Below are 18,624 nucleotides of genomic sequence, written 5' to 3' on the forward strand. Positions count from 1 at the left end.
CGACGATGACTATTGTCAGCCCTGGCAATACTACGCTCTTGCTATATGAGTTCCAAACTATATGAGTAAAACTATGAGTTCCAATGTTTTCTACCTCTTGATTGTCGAACTAGAGGAAACTCATGCCGCACAAAATACTGGATATGGGGAGGAGATATCTGTAGGACTTCTTTCAACATTAATCAATAACACGATAATAGTTTCTTGTATTTTTAAAATTGTGTATTATTATTTCCTATACACAACATTTACATTTAACAAAGCATTATATGTTTAATATATATTCATTTTAGTTTTATTATTCAAGGTGTCAATTACTTTCAATTAATTAAATACAATTTAATTCTATTAGTATTTGCCATTTCATTCCGTTCTCTTTTAATACTTATAAGTAGGGTTTAGTTAGCTGTCTAGTATGTATAATCATTATAAATCTATTGTTAATAAATAATTAATATAGCAGAGATTTTTTGTCCATTTTGTATAAGAAGAAATTGGTAACAAAAATAAACTATTTGTTTCAATTTAATAAAACTTTATTGATTTTCTTTAGCGTTCATGATGTTTAGTTTATTTTTACTCATTAAATAGCCCGTACATTTCTTGTATTCGTCATCATTCCGCATTATCATGAAGTGAATTAAATCTTGCTATAGATGTGTAGTTTTGTGTTGGATTTAGAAGGTAAAGTTTAGTTGATTTTTATTTTATCGTTTCCTACTTAATAGAAGCTTCAATAAGAATAACTAGTTTGTGTTTGTGGGGATTTTTTCGGTTTTTTATTTCATTAGGCCAAATGCATATACAATGCTATCATAGTTAGAAAATAACTATTCGATTGAAGCCATGCTGGTGGTGCTTGATAAATTATATTACTTCTTTCAATGTATTAGATGGGCTAAAATATATGTTTTGAAAACTAAATATTTCAATAGTTTTATCCAAGAAAACAAAATCCCTTTCATATATCAACGAAATCCGCAGTGTCAATCATATTTTCGCCATATCAAACTAAAAAAAATCACCCATGTTGCTCATTTGAAAAACTTATGGAAGTGAAATGTGTATAATAGGTTGGGTTAGATAGGTTAGTTTATCTTAGAGGAACTCTAGTGAACGGCAAAATAAACGACTATTTACATGACACGAATGCTAGTGCGTAAATCTCTTGATGTTTCATACATACTTTTGAACAAGCATTTTAAAAATGAAAAGATGTGAAAATAATACTTATAATTCAACGTTGCTTAGAGTTTCGTCCTAAGTGATTGTGGCGAATAACGAATGCTGAATATGAGCGGAATAATTTGCATTCATCATTGATATACAACGTAGAAGCATTTCTTCGGCTTGACATAATGCTAAATGGCGTGTTTCATTATTTTCACATCTCCGCTAATTATGTAATATTTGTTCAATAAAAATATGTCTCCTAAAATGATTATACATTCTAAGATTAAATGATATGTATTATGAACATTTTCCCTTTTCCACTCTTTTCGCTTGTTGTTTTTTCTCTGATACTTAGCTAAGGTAGCCTTCTTTATTTAGTTGTTGTCCATTACTTATATATTAAACGGTGTTTATTGACTTATGCTCAACTTACAGTTTAGTTCTTATTTTCTTACTTTTAGCGATCGTTGATTCCGTTGTTTTTAAAGTGATTTTCTTTTTTCTTTGCATTTTGTCTGATAAATTGATTGGTGAGTGCTATAAATCTGACTCGCGGGTTCTAAAACTACAAAAGAACGAATGGCAATATTGTTTACTCATGCTCACGTTTTACTAAATCCTGAAGCTGGCTCTTGATCGCCAGTTAGCCTTCGAGTGCACGGCTCCTAAGAGACATGAATGTGCAATTTCTGGTGTAGAATCTGTCTTCTATTGATTCACTACAATGCCAATTACTCAAAACCACTTCTATCAATACTAATTAATGAAGGTTTTTTCTTCTTAATTTTGTACTTTTAGCCACCAACGGATATCACCAGAAAATGGCGCATTTGAGTCATTTCGGTTGCGGTTTGTTTGTGTGTCTTTTGCTGAAGCGTAACATCGATTGGTCTACAAGCTGGCACGAGAACCAATTGTTTTAATTAGTGGGCTTAATTTGAGTACACCTACGGAGAAACTGAACGAGAATTCCAATTGTTTCGAAGCGGCGTCAAATATCAGCATTGCACTTCCGACTAACACATTAGTATAATGATTTGTTTCTACTTCTTCAACACACAATCGGCTCACAGATCATTCACAGGTTTAGTTTATATTGTTCGAAAATTGGTCCTTGCTCATCGAAAGAAGCTCGCTACTATATTTTTTTGGTTTTTGGCGGAAGAATTAAAAGCATGCAAAACATTCCGACCCAATATCTTGAGCAGTGAAAGAACAACCTTATTGTCCTTGCTGATTTTCACAGTCACATGGTTCCCGATTCCCGAAGTAGCGTGATTGATTCCAATCGGGGCAGATCATCGAATGTACTTAAGGTGGTTATACAACAAAGCCACAAATCGTCCATCTTGGAAATCACGTGCTTTTTCTAGTGATATTTCAAGAGAGTACGAATTAAGAGAACCACAACGCCCATGGGGATGAAACATCCGTAGATCGTTTGCTTACTTATGCTGAACAATCGACTTTAATTTCAGCATGTTATGAAAATTATTACGCTAGATTTGAACTTTTGATAATAGGAGTACACTCTGAGAAAAATATATACTAAATAGATTAAAAGTCATTCTAATCGGCTATTCGCCTGGTTGACCCCAGCTTCGTTTAAGTGCCAGTTATACTTGTTTAGTATAACTTTCATGTATATGGAAATAGTATAAAGCGAAAATATTGAAAATAGTATTAGTTGAGTTTATATAATGTTAGAATTATTCAGTGTTTACAAACGAGAGCAGGAAAATATTTTTGTCAAACTTTTTATTTTATTCATTTCATTTAATTTAAGCATAATGTAACAAACGATGCTGAGCATTGAGCAGTACTGCCGAAGTCTTTGACTGGTTGCTCTAGTATGTAAATGTCTAAAGTTGCCCCGCGCACGTGGGACATTGTTTGCGGGTAGGTTACCCGCTTCGCCAAATTCTTCAAACTGATTGGAAAGCGCATCCATCAAGGCATCCATACTTTGTTGCCGGCTCTATCTGACGGTCGTCATTTACGCACAACAGATCTGTTATTGCTTGACCTAATTATCCGACTATACAGATCACGTGGTGCAGCTGCCGTACCCAAAATGAGCTGTTGAGCGATCAAAGTTTGATTCTAGATCACGATACTTGGAATATGCTTACAATCTTATTTGCTTTTATCAGATTTTGTGGGACAACAGCTTGTGCTGCTATTCGATCCGAACACATTTCCTTTATTCTGGCGTCAGAAAAACTAATTCAAATCTTGCCGATACCTTTTTTGCTAAAGCGGGATGATTGCCGGCATTCCATCTTTGAAATGCTGGCATTTTTCTTTATCATAAGAGCCACCGGAATCGTATCGGTACTAAAATCAAAACCACATAAGCATTATTTTCATCGGAAAATTAATTCAAAAACCTACCATCAAACTTTCGTTTCCTACTCCACCATATATTCTTAAATAATTCTGCATATTCTTGAAGATTCCGTACTTGCTGTAGCGTCGAAAAGACAGTGATCTGAGCACCTATTTAAAAAAGCACATAGCACAAAAAACGTAACCGCCAGCAAATTTCAGAGCCGCAAATATACTTTTGGAATATAGTTTCGCCAAATTCTATAATAGATTAAATGGTAATCTTGCATAGAATACTTCTTAAACTAGGCTAAGTATAAGTTTCGTTTATATATAAAAAGATTTGATTCTATACTAACAATGGTTTGTTCAATTTCTGAGTGTAGAAAACCGTATGGTGAATTTAAAATTCACCACATGGTTGATTGTATAATCACCTTAAGGTGATTATACAATGAATCTTGTGGTGAATTTTATATTCACCACAGGTTTTTATACTTCAATAATACATTTTATGGGACAGATGGAAACAGCTGTTTTTCTCGTGTTTATCTACTTTGACAATTAGTGGGAGCCCGTTTGTTTGGTAATTTCGCGCTGAACATTCCGATGGGTCCCATCATCAATTCTGCCTGTTTTACTTTTCGTCTACCAGTGTTTTAGAACAAAGTTTTTCATATGATTCTTAAAACGTGTCGTTAGATTATTCATACCATTGCATTCTAAGCATGAAATGCTGAAGAAAACACGAATGAAAATTAAAACTTTACAAACATTATTTGGTGTTCGGACCTAACGGAATGTTCACGCAGAATCATACCAAAAAAAAACATTAGAAGTAAATAATCGGGCCACCGCTAAACGTCTCATAAAAAGCCTTATTTCTAAAAGCCCAAGTCTGGCTTAATAATCTTCGTATAATGCAGAAAGTCGATTGTTCAGCATGATTGAGTAAATGATCTACAAATTGTTTAAGCATCATGCGCGTTACGGTTCTCACAGCTCGTGCTCCTGAAAAAGCACTGAGAAAAGCACGTGGTTTTCAAGATGGCCGATTTCTGGCTTTGTTGTATAATCACCTTAACAAAGCTTTTGAAGTTTTGGAGGTTCCGGAATTCATTTGAAATTAACACGATTTATGAAAATGTGTTCATTTTGGTACCGCTCAAACGTCAAAACCTTCGTCAAGTTAATTTGGTGTACTGCCAAAATGGGACAGTGCACCAAATAAACTTGACGAAGGTTTTGATGTTTGAGCGGTGCCGAAATGAAAAAATTTCCATAGACTAACTCAAAATGAACTCCTCCAAGAAATAATGACGTTTGAGCGGGTCGCATAATGAACTTTTGTTCGAGTGGACGACCCGCTCAAATGTCAAAATCCATCGGGTGAGTGAATTTGATGAACTCTTGCACAGGTCTATACCTTAAGGGCACTCCTCACGGAATCTAATTTTCAAAGTATTCGCGTTTTCAAGAGCACACCTTTCGATACGGAAGCAGCGCACAACTGTCATTGTTATTTTTTCAGCTTTGCTGCGTCGCAGCATGCGTGAAAAAATAGAAATGACAGTTGTGCATTACTTTCGTATCGAGTGGTGTGTCCTTGAAAACGTGAGTACTTTGAAATTTGGATTCCGTGAGGAGTGCCCTTAAGTTCATTTCAAACTAATAAACCCATGGGGCAGTGCATCAAACGAACTTAAAGAAGATTTCAAAGTTTGGAAGGTGGCAAAGTTCATTTAAAATAAACACGATGTATGGTATGATCATTATGGCACCGCCTAAAGAACAATAATGAACTCGTGCACAGTCTCATGGGAGAGTGCACCAAATGAACCTAATGAAGCTTTTGGCGTTTAATAGACCTGTGCAGGAGTTCATGAAATTCACTCACCCGATGGATTTTGACATTTGAGCGGGTCGTCTTCTGGAACAAAAATTCATTTTGCGTTCATTATGCGACCCGCTCAAACGTCATAATTTCTTGGGGGAGTTCATTTTGCGTTAGTCTATAGGTGCCTCACGAAGGTTGTATTGTTGAAGGTTGTATGTACTTTCGCAATCAGTTGAGTAGGTGGCGGTAGTGAGTCAACGTATATCAGTTCGAAAGTTCACACATGATTTTCAATTAAATTTGTTCTTGCTCAAATATATGTTATCTGTGGTTAGACCGTTCATGTAATGAGCATATGCCACATGCTACCATCTGGGACTCAATCGGGAATCTTCTCAACGTATAGTGCGATGTGATCGAAAGGCAGAACTTCAAGCAACAGATTTTCAAGAATTTTAGTTAGGCTTTGAACCATTCCAGCGATTCGTTTAACTTTTAGTTTTGTTCGTTGGAATTGTTCGTCACACGTACACGACAAAATCGATCGAGAACAGATATGGCAGATAATGCACAAATACGGATTTCTGGATGCATTGACACGATTTTTCAAGAAGTCAATGGATAATCCGTAGCTTGGATTTTAGGGACGCTCTCGAGTCCTTTTGAAGTGAGCACAGGGTTATGACAAAACGATTATTACATCATATTCTCTATTACATAACATCGCATAACAAGCCCGCCTGAGTAAACGCGACGTGCGAATTGACACGAGTTGTAGGATTCTCATAAGGTTCGTTCAGCGTCCTTGACGACATTGATACTATGACACAACTTTAAAAAGTTTGGATCGACTGGTGGAAAATGGTTTGTGAACCTTCCGTACACTCGTGAGTGGCGACGGGCAGCTATGGATCGATCAGAAGGATTGCAACTTCTATCCATTGAGGCAACGTGTCCTTAGGCTCTTTTATTTTACTTATTTTTAAAGTGTTGTTTATTTTTATTAAAAAAATATGTTTGAGATAAGAGATTTATAGCTCTTTGACTTCAAATGAAATTTCGAATAAGGACAATGATGATTTGAAATTGGTTTTCAAATTAATTGAAAGAACTGTAAATATTGTAAATTATGCACGTGAGAGTCAACTTTCGATGAGCTAAATTTTGATAAATATTCTTTTTGTCTTTACTTTCTTTTAGGGAAATCATCACAATGTTTTGGGTTTTTTCATACATAGATTCATGTTTTCCTGGGAAGAGTTTCACATTTTAGGATAACTAAAGGCTCTATTCATTTTCGTCGTTAATGGCTCGCTTCTGTTCTATTTTTTTCTGTCACTCATTTAGATTCTAGTGGTTCATGAGAATGGGTGCAACTAGCAAAGAAATTTTACATCCAAACGTCGCAGCCTAAACACAGTCGCATTGGTTTTCACTTGTTCTATATATAATTATTTGTGTGTTTCTAGTACTTTCTTTTTTATTTTTTCTATTTTTTTTTTCATTTCTAGTCAGTGGTTTCTATTTTATACTTAGTCTTAATATTGTGTAGAAGATTTGCAGAATCTTCTGATCCAGCAGCTAGAAGGAATTCAATGAACAGCAGGTTTCCTAATTCGCTCCACATTTGTTGTCTCGTTTTAGTTTTTTGGGCTTCTTCTCTCGTGCTGCGCCTCTGTCGTTTCTTTTTTAATCATATTAAAATTGGCCACCATAAATTGTATAGAAATATTTAACTACACTTGGGTGATTTCATTTGTTTTCCACGTTCTGTCAATAGCTTACAACGGAGTTACATTATATAATGATATGTTTTCAGTTTTTTCTCTTTTTCGATTACTTTGAAGGTGCCATTTCCCAACATGCTCAGCTGCTGCAGGATTAGGTAATCTAACATTAACTATTTTTCCTATTTTCAGTTTTATTTTCAGTTTTGTAACGGTCAGCTACAATTCCTTTTCCTTGAAGATTGGGTGTTCCTCGTGTGGTTTGTTAATGGCATTAGTGTGTGTTAGTGTGTATCTTAATAAGTAAATTTGTTCAAATTTTGATAAAGAAACAGTTGATTGTTAGAATCAGATGCTTGGGTTTATTGTATCATTACACTTTTGCCATTTGTTTTCCTTTTCTCGAGTTTATAGAGAGAGATTTCGCTAGTTCCTTGAATTATTTCACATTGTATCTCAAAATAACCATATCCGATTTAATGTCTAGTTGTCTCTAGCAGCTGTTGTATTAATTAGTTTTGTCTTTATATAAAAATTCTTGCTATTTGAACTTAAGTAACGTTTACTGGTGTAGTTAAAGCGAAATATTCATCACAATTTATAACAGGAAATACTTTGTTTTATTGTATGAGTAGTAAAATATCAATGATATCACCTCTGTTTTACATAACGTTGTAGGGAAATAATAAAACACAATTGTACAATTAGTTCACCGTGAAGTGCGATGTTCACTTAGGATCGATAAGTTTTGGACAAATTTAATAAAATCTAGCTTTATTGTTCCATTTTCATTTTTATTATTTAATAGTATTGGTATTAATAGTAGTATTGATGTTAGTTTGCAACCATCATTCAGTTTTTTCCTAACCGACCTATGTAAAAAGCCTAACAAACTTAAAAAATTTATATTTTGAAACGGGTTGCAAGAATTAGCGAAACTATCAAAACTAGAAGGGGTCGATAAGGTGCTGCACTGCTTTCGCATGGATCGCTTGGAGCAGGAGTTACTTGTAGATTAGCTGGAAGAAAAACAAATATTTTAGATCGAGCAGGAGTTACTTACACGGTGTCTTTGATTAGGGCCTTATTTTCAAAAAATCAGTATCTCTAAAACATCCACTATATAGGCTTTCCTCTTCCACGTAAGTGCATTTTTTAAATGTTCTATCGGGGGCCATTTTTCCATACATTTTTGGGAGGTTAAATGGGCTCTCATTCGAGATTTCTATGGAATAGGCCATAAAAAATAAAATAAAATAAAAATTGTTCTAGATCCCCCGATAGCTAGAACATTTTAGGTTACCCACGACATGAAAGAAGAGAGCATATACTTTCGCGTGGTGGGTGTTTCAGAGATACTTCAGAGCTAGAAATTAAAAAGTTTTTACATTCCTTAATTTAGTTGTCATTTATTTACTGTACCTACTACTGTACAACAGAAAAAAAATGTTACACTTTAAATATTGTTTTAAAATAAATGAATTCATAGACAAATTAAACTTCTTCATTTTCATCTTCTTTCACAGGCCTTGCATTATGTATACATAGGTTAGCAGATGCCATTGCCACTCCAGGATTTGAACCCGAATGTGAGCAGCTAGTGGAAGAGAAGAATGCAGCATGGAGATTGCTGAAACACCGCACGAGAGCGAACAGTGAACTACAGGCGAAAAACAGACAAAACTAGCCAGTAGGAACAACGAGACCGTGAAGGAACAGAGCAACTGTACCGCACGTGACGCACTAATAACGAACGAAAGTTCTATGAGAAGTTAAACAGTCCACCGTTCCGTAAGGACCACGTGTCACAGCCTGACATGTGTAAGGACATAAACGGGAACCTACTTACGAACGAGTGTTAAGTGATCCCATTCGGATAAGGCGAGCACCTGAATGGCGATGTAGCTGACAACAATGACGTTATGGTGAAGAACCTGAGTGCACGAGCGCAGGACATACGTTTTTCAGCTCAGAATCTCGAGGAAATCATAGAAGAGGAAAAACAACAAATCTCATAGGGTTAGTCAACTACCAGTAGATATTTCAAACGCAGTGGAGCGCCTGGATTGTAAAAATTACCGCATAATCACATTGTTGAACGACGGACGTTTTACCACGGATCAGGTGTTCACCTATGCTAGATATTGCAGGAATTCCGCGAATACAACGTGCCCACACATCATCTATTCATCGACTTCACAGTCGCATAAGTACAATCGATCAAAACCAGCTATTGATACTTATGCACGAACACAGATTTCCGGGTAAAATAACACGGTCGATCAAGGCAACAATGGATCGACTGATGTGCGTATACGTGTACTATAGTTCGAAGAGCGTTCTCGAGTTCTTTTTAAACGTGCAGGGGGTAACAGCGAGGGGATGGTCTCTCGTGCCTGCTATTCAACATCGCTTTGAAGGGGGTATACGAGGGGCGAAGATTGACACGAGTTGTAACCGCTGAGAACGATTCCAGCGGAGAAATTCGGAGATCGTGGCTGGGAACCATACATAGTTCGGACTCCGCATGACGCAAGACGGAATAGAGCTCGTCGCCGTACCAAACTGACTTATAAGAACGGTAGTCCTCTACGGACACGGGACCTGGGCAATGTCGTGAAGGAAGGAACATCGTGAAGTTAGAGTTTTCGAAAGGAAAGCGCTGGGTACCATCTATGGTGGGGTGCAGATCAGTGGTGCAATTTATCAACAATGCCTGCTGAGTGTGATTCTTTTGTTTTGTATTTTTCTCTGCTCCTCTTCGCCTATGACGCCTATGACGGTGTCTTTCAGTCAGTAAGACAAAGCAGGACAAAGCAGGAGTAGTAGGATAGTAATCCGATGAACATGGTTCACGGGCACACGGGTTCACGGGTCGATCAGATGGAAAACGATTTGCGAACCCTCCGTACGGACTTTTATGAGTAAATACAAAAATAAATAAATGGATGCATCGCAGCTGGAGATTTATCCAGTACTACCTGCATCTACCAAGTCCCCACAGTTGCATTTTTAAGAACCATGGTGATGTAAACACTGTTTCTAGGTTTGACGAATGAAACATCCATCATCATTCTTGGGGAAGGTCCCGATCGTATCCACGAGGACTAGGCTCTCTTAGGGGTCACTGAAAATGATGACCATTCTTTCTTAATCCGTCTACGGCATACGTTATGCCCCGAATTCTGATTAGGACTCAGATCTCAGGACCTTACATATATCCCTTCTTTCAAGGAACTGTACAGAATGTGTATAAACTATCCGTACATCAAAATAAGTTTACCAATATATTTTGAACAAATTAAAAGACCAGCATACGTGTTATTATAATAGGACTGAACCTAACCTTTATTTGTTCATTTAAAAATTAACCCTATATCGTGAGTTATGCGTCTTCAAACGTGTCGTTCTTTTCAATGTGGACCATACCCAATGATAAATTCGATTCAAATCCGGCTTTTGTAATGTAATGAACCTATCCCTGTATACAAATCACACAAATAAAGAATAATTATAAAAATCAAATCCGTTCCTTGTTGTTCGAAAATAAAAAAAACAGAAAAACAACATTTCTAAAGGCTATTAATACTCTTTGACCATGAGCTGAGGCCAAGAATTGCCAGAAAAACTTCTGTTAGAGCAGTGGTGCTCAGCATTTTGTGCGTTTTTTGCCTTAATTTGCTTGTCACACAATAAAAATGAGCTTTCACCTTACAAGTTAGTACTTGGACGAAAGCTTTCAAATATATCTATCAGCTGAGGATATTAAAACGAATATGAGTGTTAAAATCACTCCGTACGACTTGATCAAAGCAAAATTTCCCTGCGGCCCGCGGGCCGCACTATTGTTTTGCTTTGATCGTTTCATACGGAGTGAATTTAACACCAATATCCGTTTTATTACCCTCAGGAGATAGATATATTTGAAAGCTTTCGATTAAGTGCTAATTTGCTTAAGTCCTTCGTCGGCGAATACCAAGAAGGTTTTCGTGAGGGCCGATCAACGACGGATCAAATGTTTGCCCTGAGACAAATCGTATAACGTTGGACGGATCGAAATCAAGTGTAAGGGTTGCAGATGAACTATCGACGTCATTTGTTACCTTCGATGGATTAAAGCAGGGTGATGCACTCTCGAATCTACTGTTCAATATAGCGCTCGAGGGAGCGATTAGGAGAGCTGGTGTGTAAAGAAGCGGTACCATTATCACAAGATCGCATATGCTCTTGGGATTTGCGGACGATATCGATATTATCGGGATTGATCGCCATGCCGTGGAAGAGGATTTTGTGCCTTTTATGAGGGAGACAGCGAGGATTGGACTCACGATCAATACCAGCAAAACGAAGTACATGGTCGCTGGAAATCAACGTGGGTTCATTAGTGGTGGTGGTAGTGAAATGGTGCTGGATGGTGAAAAAAATGAAGTGGTAGAAGAATTTGTGTATTTTACAACATTGCTGACGTGCGATAATGATGTTACCCGCGAGATGAAAAGGCGTATTGCAGCTGCAAATAGGGCTAATTACGGACTTCGTAACCAGCTTAAGTCCCGTAGTATACAAACGAAAACAAAACTCGCTCTGTATACTACTCTGGTTCTTCCGGTGGCTTTATGCGGCCATGAAACATGGACGTCGAAGGAGACTGGTCAGAGAGCTTTCGGAGTGTTTGAGCGTAAGGTGCTGCGGACAATACTCGGCGGTAAACAGGAGAACGGTATCTGGCGGTGCCGCATGAATCACGAACTGTACCAGGTCACGTTGTTCGTATGCCGGAAGAACGTCAAGCGATGATAATATTTAGTAGAGAACCCGGAAGAGGAAGCAGGTTTCGTGGAAGGCCGCGTACACGATGGCTTTTTGCAGTTGAAGAGGACCTGAGGGCGCTCAATGTTCAGGGCGACTGGAAGCGATTGGCCCAGGATCGAATCCAGTGGAGAAGGATACTCCATTCGGCGTAGGTTCATCGAAGAGCTGTAGCCCATCAAGTATCAAGTATCAAGTAAGTAAACCCATAACTCGATGTTTCCAGCAGTCAGCTCAGTCTAGAACCGGGTACCGAGTTTTTTTAAACTAATTGCTTGAAAAGTTGCTTCCGCTGCATACAGTTTAGCCTTAAACAAGAGGAATGCGAGTTATTCAGCTAAATACGATGAATCCTAATTTACCACAAATTATTGCCCAAGCTAGAAAAATGGATAAGCTAGGGCTCTGTTTGGTAGATCTTACACCGCAACACACTACGTCAAAGTGATCTACCGTGTTACGAGACGAGCCACTGAGTTAGTCAATTATGATCTTGTTTTGCTCTGTAGAAGCAATCTGCTAAAATCTGCGTATGGATAATTTACAGACGATTTTGCCAACCAGTATCACTGAGATCACAGTTACAATGCAGGGCACTCCCAAAAAACGGGGATACTTGCAGGGTAGTCAAAGTTCGGGAGAAAACTCATTGAGCCTTCAAAAAGCTCCAACTTGTATGAGGCACTCCCTTCTTACCTACATCCATTATGAGTGTAGAAAGGTCAGTAGAAAGATGAAGAAGTTCTCTTTGGAACAATGTTTATTTCTTTCAAAGAAGTACTTGGAGTCTCCAGTAGCCTTGCGAGCAACGGCGTAGGATGGCGAGTCTGAATATTGGTCCGTTCTAGGATGTTTTCGGGTTGGAAACATTCTCGACTCCCTGGGAATAGTGTATCCATTGTATTTGCCACACAAGATACATACTCATGCAATGTCATGGCGGGCATAGAAAAGCTTTCAATTAATAACTGAATAAATGCTAATAGAATTGAAATTGAAAAGCAGGCCAAGTTCCAATTGGAATGTAGAGCCATTGAAAGAAAAAGAAAGAAGAAGTACTTGATATGGTGACAGACCATTTGGCTAAATGTTGTTTGACCAAATGGGTCGTTTCTCAGAATGCGAGTTGTGAAAAGTGCTAAATGAGAAGTGTAAAGTAAAAAATGAGGAATGAGACATTCAGAAGTCGGAAATGACAAATAAGAGATAAGAGTAATATGTAAGATTTGAGAAATTATATGTATGAAGTGAGAAAGGTGATGTGAGAGGTGTGTAGTAAGAAGTGAGTATTGCGAAGAAGTGAAAAATAATTAGGTGGAAATCAGTAGTAAAAAGTAGAATTGCGAAAATTGTGAAAAATTAGAACCAAGAATTCAGAAGTGAGAAGTTAGAAAAAAAGTAAGTAAGGAGAAAGAAGTGAGAAGTCATTATTAAGAAATAAGCGTAAAGTGAGACGAAAGAAGTGAGTAGTGAGAAAAAAGCAGTTAGAAGAGGCAATTCAGGAGTTAAGTCTGTGTAGCTAGAAGTATTAAGTGAGTATTCTTTATTTCTTCCTTCTTCTACCCTTAATCTTCCTTCCTTTTTTCTTCGTTTTTCTGACTTCTTAATGCCTACTTCTTCTATCTTTCTGCTTTTCTTCTCCCTTCTTACTTTTTTATTCTTCCGTTTTTTCTTTCTCCTTCTTCTATCCTTCTTTTTCATCATCTATATTTTGCATTGGTTTTTGCTATGAGGTCACTATAAAAACAATTTATTGATAGAAGTCGCGAAAACGATTAGTGTATATATCAATCAACTCAGCAATATGAGTTTAGGTGATGTCTGACCCAAGTTTTACACGAGGAAGAGTCGTTTAGCCGAAACCCATTCGCCCGAAAGCCATTTGGCCGAATGCCACTAGGCCGAACAAACCATTTTTCTTCTTCATACTTCCATATTCCTTTTTATCTTGCTTGATGTTTCCCTCTTCATAATTCTTCCTTTCTTTCCTTTGCACTTTTTTTCTCTTCCCTTCTTCTTACTTGTTTTTGCCTATTCTTTCTTCCTTCTTCCCATTCCCCTTTCTTCTCCTTCCTTCTTCTTTCTTATCTCCCTCTCCATTCTTCCTTTTCTTTATTTCCGTCTTTCTTCTTCATTCTTTCTTCTTCTTCTTTATGCTAGCTTACTATTTTATTTTTCTTCTATCTGCTTTTTTATCTTTCTTCCTTCTTAATTTTCTTTTCTTCTTTCATCCGGCACGGCCGTGTGGTTAGCGACATTTGTCGTCTGGGCTCATTTGCGTGCTGTGGAGTATGGGTTTGATTCACGCCCGATTAAGGAGAAAACTTGTCTTAAAACGGAAAATTCTGCACTGGTCAACTGGGTGTTGTGTAAACATCCTGTACGTTGTCCTTACTTATTTTTTATTCCTTTTAAATTTCTTCGTCTTGTTCCTGCTTTTTTATTCCTTTTTCTTGCTTCTTCCATTTTTACATTTTTCTTCCTTCCTCTTTCCGCTTTCGTGGATTCTTTCTACTTTTTCTTTCTTAATGTTTTCTGACTCCTTCATTCTTTCTTCCTTCCTTTATCTTCCTTATTCCCTTTTCTATTTTCCTTCTTATTTTTTTCTACTTATTCCTTTTTCCATATTTATTTTTTTCTATGTCTTTTCTACTTCCTTCTTTCATCATCCTTATTACCTATACATGTTTCCTTAACACTTCTTTAATATCCCTTGTTTCTTTTTCCATCTTCTTCGATCCTCCCCTTTTTTCTCTTCTTCCTTCTTTCTTCCATTATCTTCTTCCAGTTTCCTTCTTCTTTTTTTTCCTTCTTCCTTTTTCGTTCTTGCTCCATTTTCCCACTTCTTCCTTCTCTTGTCTTTTTTATTCCTTCTTCTTCCTCCTTTGTCACTTTTCCTTATTTATTTCTCCTTCTTAATTTTTTTCATCCTTCTTCCTTCCAACTTTACTTTTACCTTTACCTTACTTCTATCTTCTTCCTTCTCCTTCTTAATGCTTCATTCTGTCTCGCTTCTCAACACTCACTTCTCATTTCTCGCTTCAAACATCTCACTTCTCAATACTCACTTATCATGTCTCTTATCTTACTGTTTCACTTCACACCTCTCATTTCAACTATTCGGCCAAACGGCGTTCAGCAGGTGTTGATCGATTAGATGATTTTATTCTGTCATATTTTGTTTCAAATTCTTTTTTTTTCAAATTTAAAAAAAAAACTCGTTTGGGTTCAAAATTAATTATCATTGCACCAATATTTGAAACAATGATAGGGAAGATTTTAAGGAAATTTTTCAGATATATATCCACATAAAAACTATTTCTCAGAACATGAGTCAGTTCGGGATTGAATCAAAATCTGCTGATGCTCTTTGAAAGAACAGCTGATCTGGTTATAATGGATAGTAGCAACTGCAGAGCGAAGCTCAATAATAACAAATCGTGATTCGATAGCAAAACGAGATATAGACTTGTTTGATATAAGAAATAAAAGATCAGACGACAATGTCAGTTTTTACACTTAAATATAATGCAAATGTCAGGTGATGTTATTTGTAAAATGTGATCAATATCTCGTGCTATTTGTTTGTTCTTAAGCAGAGCATATCTTGATATTCAAATGATAATATTGGTGCAAATTCTTGATATTGTTGCTTTTTTATCTCCTTATATAATCAAATACCATATAATGTTTTGATATTCAGTACAGTGCATGACTTCTGCCCAAGTATAGGGCATTGTTTACCGAAGACAAAGCTAATCTGATCTCTCTCGCACCTCTAACGAGACAAACCCCGCTATAAAAAAATGATGAAATAAAGGGAGAAAAAGTTTTTTTTTAAATTAAATATCAAAACTTACAGGTAGCTGCTACTAGTTGCGGCAGATATTTCTTCCAGAACGCACATTGCCGCAGCCGTGGACCGCGGCCCACGAAAGATGTGTTGAGTCCAAGTTCTAGATAATGTCTGCCATGAGCGCTATGTTTCGGCCATTCCGGTACTTCGTTATTTGGAGGACTTGTGTTGGGATTTCTGAACAAAGAAAAAATATATAATTATATGCTACCTTAAACTATTATTTATGAAGCCTACCCCGTTTTAGCAAAGTTTGACCAATATCTCATTATTTTCCTACTGAAGCCTTTCTCCTCTTCTATATATCCCAGGGCAGAGTTCAGCGGCTCACCGAAAACATAGTTGATCTCATCACCATGCATTACACCGGTCCACCTTGGCCAGGGATTACCTTTGCTCCTGTGGGTGTACAAATACATATACACATTGTTACCCTCCTCTGCATATCGCTGTGCGAACTCGTTCACATTGCACGTGAAGTGATAGTCTCCGACCATCTTATCCAATGCATCCCGGTTGCTGTTGGGATTCTCCGGTTCGGTCCAGTCAGTGTACTCGAACACGATAGCCTGTCTTGCGGCTCCATTCACGTAAGGATTAAGTTCTCTAACTGCTTGCAGGAACTCTTCTCGTGAGACTGTCACACCCTCTTCTTTCCTCAAAAGTTCAGTCAAGTAGTAAATTATGAAATAGTAACCTTCCTCCGTATTGCTGCCGGTAAGAATATCCGTTTTCTTGAACCGACCACTGGCCAGCGAACGTTGTGGAGTTTCATCGAGGAATGCACCGTCAACGACGGGAACAAACGGGAACTCGCAGATTCCCAGCGTGCCCCACTCGTTGTCGACCAGCACGTTTGGATCCCTTGTGCGCAGACATTCCACCGTTTCGCTGAGTTTTGTCGCATCGTGAGGACAGTTGACGGCTTCTGCCAAACGAAGAGCTCTACGGGATGTATCAAAAAGTTAAATTTCAATTTCTAAGCACAGTGATCTACGTTTCTTACCTAAGCGTAGCTTCTTCGCGGGACACTAAAGCCCATGGAGCTGTGGGCGATCCACTTTGGAGAATGGCTCTCTGGAATAGGTCTCTCGATAAGGCTGAAAGCAAGTGCAGTGATACCGAGACAGCACCTGCACTTTCTCCAAACAAGGTCACTCGGGATGGATCCCCACCGAACTTGTGAATATTATCGCGCACCCATCTGGAAGTATATACGAGGGGTTAGAACTCGACGAATTTAGAATGTGGATGCCAATAGTCATAATCAAAGCTTTAGCTAACATCTCATTACTTCGATATAAGTATTTACTCTCGAAGACTGATGAGCTCGGTGGACTGGTGGCTATTGTTGTCGCAAATAGTGGATTCCATCTCAGGCTATCCTACTTTGTATCTTCATCTTTCTTCTATCTGTATTTTCACGTTCTATCAAATGTTTTCCATTGTTATACCTTCCATACTAACAATTCCAAAATCACCTCCATCTTTTATAAATAGGTGGTAGTAAATAATCAACAGATCTAAAAATAAGCGATGTGAGCACCATTGGTGGCACAGTGAACTAAAGATAAGCCTATGCTTGATTCATTAATGTTACGTCTGGTGCCTGTAATTCAATCCTTTGCTTCTTATACGTACTTAAGCCTATAGTATACTGTTCATAAGGAGAACGGTCATGGAAAATTTGCTCTAATTACATTTGACAGTACATTTGACAGCTGTTCATAGACGGCATGTTATTTTTTCTTTGCGAAGCAGATATAAGGGGCCCCATATACGCTCCGACATGTTGTACAACTTTGCCCCCAGAAAATTTGGCTCCGAACCTGATTTCCTGGGGGCGGAGTTGATGTTGTACGGCGTGTCGGAGCGTGTCCGTCCCCTTCGCCCCATATATTTATAGAAGGCGTTATTAGCACTATGAACTTTGTTCTACTATTCTCCATTTCTTGTAATCTCTTGTTGCACCGTACTTTTGAAGTTCATACTACCATTTAGTGCAGACAGACGTAATCATGAAATTGTCAATAATTACAAACGCCATTTGCAATTCTGGGGTATTAGGTCATGGAGCAGATGCCGATAGTGAACAAACGCCTGCTTGTGTGTGCATTTCGTTTTTAATCAAAGATATAGAACTCTTTAGTTTAGCTCTTTCCGTCTTCAAATTCGCTTTTTTGGCCAATTCACCAACGATCAACTACCATGTGTGCTACGTAGAAATTTATAACAATACAAACGCACATTTGTTACTTCCACGAACTCACCTCAAGGCCAAGTTTTGATCGAACAGACCAGCATTTCCGGGAGCTTCCGGAGTTCCAAGGAACAAAAATCCCAAGCTGGCGACTCGGTACTGCAGTGAAACTACGATAACGTTTTCTTCCGATGCGAGTGTGCGATGATCGTACACGTCTAGGGTAGCAGTACCGGAATAGAATCCGCCCCCAAATATCCACAACATAACGGCGGAGTTCTTTGGCCTCGGGTGCGGCACAACCACGTTGATGTATAGACAGTCTTCGGATAGCGGGGTATTCGGGTTCCACATGGTGGCACCCGGAAAGTCGCCAAACACCGTGTCCACAATCTGGACACACGAGTTTGGCGGCTTGGTGGCGTTCAGCACTCCCGTCCATTTTTCGGCCGGCCGGGGGTGCCGGAATCTCAGGGGCCCTAGTGGGGGCTGTGCGTACGGGATGCCAAGCCATGCGTCCACCTTCTTTCCGCTAGGAGCTTCGAGTGTTAGGCCTCGGACCTTACCTTTGTCCGTAGTGATGAGTAACGGATCATTGTCATTTGCATCTGTGAAACAAATAGGAGAATTAGCAAAACCATAACGCTTAGGACTGTTCGAAAGAGTTGGACGAAAGGAAGACAATAAATAAATT

The 18,624-nt window shown here is 38.2% G+C and overlaps 1 protein-coding gene across 2 annotated transcripts in view; it reads right to left on the reverse strand.

The window, feature by feature from the left end:
* Positions 1 to 200: 200 nt before the first annotated feature.
* Positions 201 to 18,624, reverse strand: part of LOC134227591 (acetylcholinesterase) — a 142,707-nt gene continuing 124,283 nt past the window's right edge. For both annotated transcript variants that reach the window (XM_062709180.1, XM_062709179.1), the window contains exons 5-9: positions 18,001 to 18,538; positions 16,737 to 16,934; positions 15,968 to 16,675; positions 15,735 to 15,907; positions 201 to 8,084 (exon numbers count right to left, since the gene is read on the reverse strand). In XM_062709180.1, coding sequence (XP_062565164.1) covers positions 7,969 to 8,084; positions 15,735 to 15,907; positions 15,968 to 16,675; positions 16,737 to 16,934; positions 18,001 to 18,538 — 1,733 coding nt within the window. In that variant the 3' untranslated portion in view covers positions 201 to 7,968. The remainder of the gene's footprint in view (positions 8,085 to 15,734; positions 15,908 to 15,967; positions 16,676 to 16,736; positions 16,935 to 18,000; positions 18,539 to 18,624) is intronic.

Source organism: Armigeres subalbatus, chromosome 3, assembly GCF_024139115.2.
Source record: "Armigeres subalbatus isolate Guangzhou_Male chromosome 3, GZ_Asu_2, whole genome shotgun sequence".
NCBI classification, from domain to species: Eukaryota; Metazoa; Arthropoda; class Insecta; order Diptera; family Culicidae; genus Armigeres; species Armigeres subalbatus.